Source organism: Capricornis sumatraensis, chromosome 10, assembly GCF_032405125.1.
Source record: "Capricornis sumatraensis isolate serow.1 chromosome 10, serow.2, whole genome shotgun sequence".
In the NCBI taxonomy this organism is placed as follows: Eukaryota; Metazoa; Chordata; class Mammalia; order Artiodactyla; family Bovidae; genus Capricornis; species Capricornis sumatraensis.
The window spans coordinates 102505864-102511863 of NC_091078.1; the positions used below are offsets into that span (position 1 = coordinate 102505864).

Below are 6000 nucleotides of genomic sequence, written 5' to 3' on the forward strand. Positions count from 1 at the left end.
AAACTTTTAAAAATGTATTTATCTTGTCTATTCACCCAGACAGAAAGATCTTAGTAGAGAGGTACTATGTCTCATTTTTCTTAGCATATATACCCTATACAGAGGTGTTCAATAAATATCTGTGGATTCACCAATCTGCAGTCTCTAGATACTCTAGATAATCCCTAGAACCATCCTGATTTTCAAATTCAAACACTGAGACATTTGATGTTGAAAAAGCACTTGGTCACTGGAATTAGGCTCACAGGAACAGAGGCAGGGAAGAATCTGAGAGAAAACTTACCTCATAACCAGTGAGAATATCATACACAGAAAAAATAATATATACAATTGGATGCTTGTTCCTTGTTTAAGCTCAAAGGTCATTAAAATGCAATCTTAACTGGACTTCAAATTCAGGTACAAACTATGAAAGAAGACACACATTTTCAGGCATGTGTGTGTGTGTGCGTGTATATACACACACAATATACATATATATTATTATATATTAATACAGCTATTATATAATAGTAATTTTAAAATAAATGATTATTATATATAATAATTATGGTAATAATTAACTAAAAAGGTATATAATGAGCTTGATATCACTTTTTAGTGGAACAGAAACATTTTTCAATGATTCTTTAATGTGCAATTAATCTCAAGGCCTCAGGCACCCAATGAAAACACATTTCAAGCAAAAAAAAAAAGAGAGAAACACCCTCCAATTTTCCCATCAATCTGGTTAGTGATAAGATCCCCAAATTCCATTGCCCACAATTATGCTATAGAAATTCAGAAGAATCGGCTGTGTATCAAGGCTGCCTATTTTAAGCCCCTCTTTAGATTTCCAATTATTGAAACACTTGTTAAAACTCCATAATTCAAATGGGACCAAAATTCTTAAATTTTACTGGGAGGCTATACTTTGACTTCCTATTCAAGCACCAAGAAAATACCAGGCATGTATGACACCTGCTCACAGAATACTATGTAGGTAGCTTAAACTGTGAGACAAATTTACTAAAATCAACCTTTAGAGCAAAAAACACCTTTTAAAGTCACTGAGCTTGTCATAAACAGGCATCTGCTTCTTAACTCATAGAAACTTTTCAATAAAACCACTCAGCAATATTTAACTGAGATGTTTTTAACAAACATAGACACCTTAAAAGAAGACAGACTCTGCAAGTCTGAGAACTGCTGTTAAGCACAGAAACACAGAAGCACAGAACTGTTGTCAAGCACTAGACTCAAACTGGGTTTATGAGTTTTAATAAATCAACATTATTACTTCAGAGAAAACAGTTGGGAGTCAGGCCATAGGAAAATGGCCTCTATTACTTTCATCAGAAGTCTATTCTCCAGGGTAAGGTAAATTTTGTGGTTCATGCCAGGCAGGTAGTCTTCCTAGAGAATAACACTACCCAAGGAGAGTTTCAAATCTCAAGCCACTGAAGCAGTTATAAACACATACCCATACAAATGAGTATCTTCCTACTTGTACCTAACTGGTAATTAGACCCAAAACAAATGCCTTCAACAGGGTAGGAGAGCAGGAGCGTGTACTGAAGGATCAGATTCTTGCATAAAAAATGAAGCACTGATTTCTTTCTCGTTTCTCCCCTCCTTTTCCTGGCCTTTCTTCAGGACTCATCCTTTGTGAAGTTTTCTCCAATAACTCTCACTAATCATTACATCTACTGAATGCCTGAAACACTAGTCTCAACTAATTATTCTAGATTCCTTTTTGTTAACTGTTTTATGTTTTCGTTTTGTCTCTCAAATTAGAGTCTAGTTCCCTGTAAGGTGGGTACACTGTCTAGCCCCTAGAGGGAGATAATTATTAATATTACTAATAATAAAATAATAATAATAATGAGGTAATATAACGGAGTGGCAATAATGGAGTCAAATAGGCCTAAGCTCAAATTCTAGTCCTACCATTTGAATGTGAACACATTACTTACTTTCGCTAAGCCTCAGTTTGGTGGTAAAAATTTGACAAGAGATCTATTTGAACACCTAGCACAAGGTTTGTCATATAACAATGCTAAAAAAGCTTAGATACCTTTCCTTCCCACTTAATAAGCACTTGTTGATTTTGAACTGAGTTAGAATAATTCTCATAGGGTACTGCCAACGGCACCTTGTGCACTCTCTTACCTTCCCCAGTACACTCTTCCTTGTGCCTTTGTCATTTCCTTACAAAGGTCCCTTTAGGTTTTCTACTCTGCTGTCCTAAGAAAAAACCAACTACACAAGTCACCCAAGTGACTATTCAGAATGGTTGTGTTTACGGGCCAGCAGGAGAGCATCTCTACATCTACATCTCACTGTCATCACCCCCACGCCAGCACTCTCTCCCTGTAGGTCTCCCAGTAAGAAAATGATAGAGAAAACCAGAGAAGCAGTCAGAAGAGGAAATGGAGATAAATAGCTCAGTGGTCCCTCTGTGCCTGCCTCTTGGGAGGAAAGACTTAGGTCTAGTCTCCAACCCCAACTCTAGTGAGGAAAGGAAAAACCACCAACAAACAAGCCCCCCTCCCCCCTAAAAAACAAAAACAAAACGAAACCCTTTCCATGGTCCAGAAGAAAAAGTAACCCCTTTCCCTCACCTCTTCATTTCTTCAAGCCCTTCACTAGTCAATTCCACTATCACCTCCCACCCCAACCATGCACTCCTGGGTCAATTTCCTCCTCCATAAATTGGAACTTCTTTTAACGAATTTGTCTTAGACTTCATTCATGCTTTTATCAACCAGAAGTCACATAGTCCCCCAACCTTCACCATTCCAGGTTGGAATATCCCTTTTAAAAAATAGAAAAGAATAAAAGAAGAAGCAAAAAATTTTTAAGTTCCCCATCTACTGCATTAAGGCAGATCTCTTTTTATTTGTGATCCTTTAATGATCCAGAATATTTTACCTCGGTCATCATCCTTTCGACTGGAAAAAGCCACCATCACTTCCACCCCAAAACTCATACCCCCTTCCAAAAGAGATTTTATTAAGCCACATATCCCGATCCACACACACACACACACACACTCACACACCTGGGGCTGCACAAAATACAAGAATCGTACTATTCTTAAACGACTTCCCCATGCTGTACAGGTCGGTGTACACCTGGGCTCCCACATCTGTGGTCAACCTTGATGTCAATACTGACATCAGCCTTCAACCGACCAGGTGAAAAATTACCTTTGCCCTCTCCACCTCACCACCCCGCCCCTCAAAATACCTATTTTAATTCCTTACTCGCCCCCCACTGCCCGGCTTCATAAAGCAGAACCCATTTCATTGGCCTTAAATGTCCCTCCGGGGCTTTGGGACCTTTTTCACCTCAGCTTTTGATGTATACAGGCAGAAAAGTCTGTCCCCTCCGCGACCCCTCAGAAAGAAGAGGAAAAAAAACAACACTACATCTTACGACTCTTCTCTATTGGATAAAGTAGCTCCAGCATATTACGAGGGATTTGAGTCAACTGAGGGGCTCACCTCAGACTTCACCTTTCGGGGCCGATCAGTGCCCCCCCCGCCCCCTCCGCGCGCGCGCTCGCAGGACCTGTCCTCACTGCGGGACCCCAGACCCTGGTTTTCGTCGCTGTGACACCTCCCTGGGCCCCGGAGCAGCTTCCGCGCGACCCCCGCGCCCCCAGCCCGGAGCCCCGGGCGGCAGTGGCGGCGGCCGGGCACCTACCAGTCGGTGTGCGGCTCGTCGACGACCAGCAGCACCTTGGCCTTCCTGGCGGCCGCGGGCGCGGGCGCGGGCGCGTCCACCAGGCCCGCCGAGGCTGCGGTCTGCTTCACCGCCTGGGACAGCGAGCTGAAGAAGCTGCTGCCCACCGACGGCGCCGGGGTCGGCTGCGGCGCGGGCTGCGGCGCGGGCGCCTGGGCGGGCGGCGGCCTCCGCTCGGGGCCGGGTGAGGCGGCCGGGGGCGCCGACGAGGCCGAGGCCGCGCCCGGGCCGGGGGGCGGCGGCGGCGGCTGCTGGGGCTCCGGCCGCTGCAGGTCGGTCATGTAGCCATTGGGCAGGTTGGCGATGAAGCTGCTGTCCGACAGCCGGCGCCGCAGGAAGTTCATCATCTGGCTGAGAGGCTGGGGGCGCGCGGGGCGGCGGGGCCGGGCGGCGCAGAGGGCGAGACGCAGGCGGCGGCGAGGGGCTGAGGCGGCTGAGGCGGCTGAGGCTGCCCAAGCTCAGTCCGCGGCGAGCGAGCCCAGCAGACAGCCGCGGAGGACTGGGCCAGGCGGGCGGGGCGGCGCGAGGCTCAGCGCCAGGGAGCGGGCGGGGCCGGGGCGGGGCCACGGATCGCCACGCCCCTCTCCGCAGAGCCGGCACCGCCCCCGACTCGCCGCCTGTGCCGCGGGCCGGGAGCCTCCGGTCTGCGGGGTCTGGGGACTCGAGGTCCGCGGAGTGCCAGGGCTCCTGCGACCTGGGCGCGGCTCTGTGGAGAGGGCGTGGAAGCCAGTCCTGCTCCCCAAGAAGTGGGTAAGGGGAGCCGAGAGCCCCTACCCCTTTTTAGACTGGGGGAGAAGAGAACCGTGTCCCACCCGAGATGGAGGCGAGGGAAACTGTCCCCATTGGGAGCGAAGAGAAATGTCAGCTTCCCCACCCTGAGGTGAGAGAGGAGCCATTCCTCTCTCGCGCGCGGACACGCATATGCACACACACACACACACACACACACACACACACACACACACAAAGGCGAGAATGAGGAAAAAAAGAACTACCTCCTTTCCCAAAGCAGGGAAAAAGTGCCATCTCCCCAGCCCCCAGATGAAGGAGAAAGGAATAATCGCCCCCAGTAACACACACACACACACACACACCCTATGGTGAGAATCCCTTGCTCAATGCTGGGAGTGAAAGTCACCCCCCAACACACACCCTAAGGTGACAAGACCTCGTGAGGAAGCCAAGGGTCATCTCCACTTTGGGGAGTAAGGTGCTCTGCACCTGTCTTAGAAGGGTGTGTGAGATGCACTTTCAGCACCTGCTCCTTAGAGATGCCTCACCCCCAAGCACGTATCCTCTCTTCCTTCTCTTCCATAAGAGAGAGGAAAGGTGAGAGGCTGGAGATGTCCCTCCCCCAGGAGGAGCCCCCCGAAGTGAGACATCTAAGACTCCCCCACCCCTTCTCGATCCTTGCTAACAGGTATTGGTACATCCTGTGTTGTACTAAGAAAGTCTCCTATTTAAGACAAATGTCTTTTTTCCAGTTCATTTATTGGCCAGATCTGCCTTGACCTCCATGAAGTTCTTCTGATAAGGGCCTTCCCGTGGACGTTCCCTAAATCTTGTATGCCCCCCGCCCCCAGACCTTTGTTTTCACCTCTCAGGAGATATACTTAATCTCCACATTGAATTGGAGCAGGCTGCAGCAGATACACATTACATTCAGACCACTCTGAGTGATGTGTGACCTTTGGCAAAACCAGACCTCCCAGCCTATTTTCCTCAGCTAGTAAAAGGGGATCACACTTTACAAAAGTGTTACACAGAGCCAGTGAGATCATGTATGTAAAGCACCTGGCACACAGTAAGTATTCTAGGAGTGGTGGCCAGATTCTTATTCTTATTGGAACTCAGTGCTCAGTAAGTTAAGTATATGCTGGACTGAATGGAATCACTGAGCAGCTTGGTGCTAATGTTGGCAGGCAGCCTTTGCTTCCTACATCCCAGCTGGCACTCAGCTTGGGAGCTGGAGATGCACAGTCTAGCCCTGAGCCAGAGACCCAGTGATACCCGAGAGGTCTTCAGTCAACTGTAGTAATACAGCAGTCCTCCCGTCTCCTCCCTGGCTTTCCTGATAGCTCAGCTGGTAAAGAATCCGCCTGCAATGTGGAAGACCTGGGTTTGATTCCTGGGTTGGGAAGATCTGCTGGAGAAGGGATAGGCTACCCACTCCAGTATTTTGGCCTGGAGAATTCCATGGACAGTATAGTCCATGGGGTCGCAAAGGGTCGCAAAGAGTCAGACACGACTGAGCGACTTTCACCCATCTCC

The 6000-nt window shown here is 48.3% G+C and overlaps 1 protein-coding gene across 1 annotated transcript in view; it reads right to left on the minus strand.

Moving 5' to 3' along the window:
• Positions 1-4076, minus strand: part of SYN2 (synapsin II) — a 152115-nt gene extending 148039 nt beyond the window's left edge. The window contains exon 1 of the mRNA XM_068982317.1: positions 3691-4076. Coding sequence (XP_068838418.1) covers positions 3691-4076 — 386 coding nt within the window. The remainder of the gene's footprint in view (positions 1-3690) is intronic.
• Positions 4077-6000: the final 1924 nt, after the last annotated feature.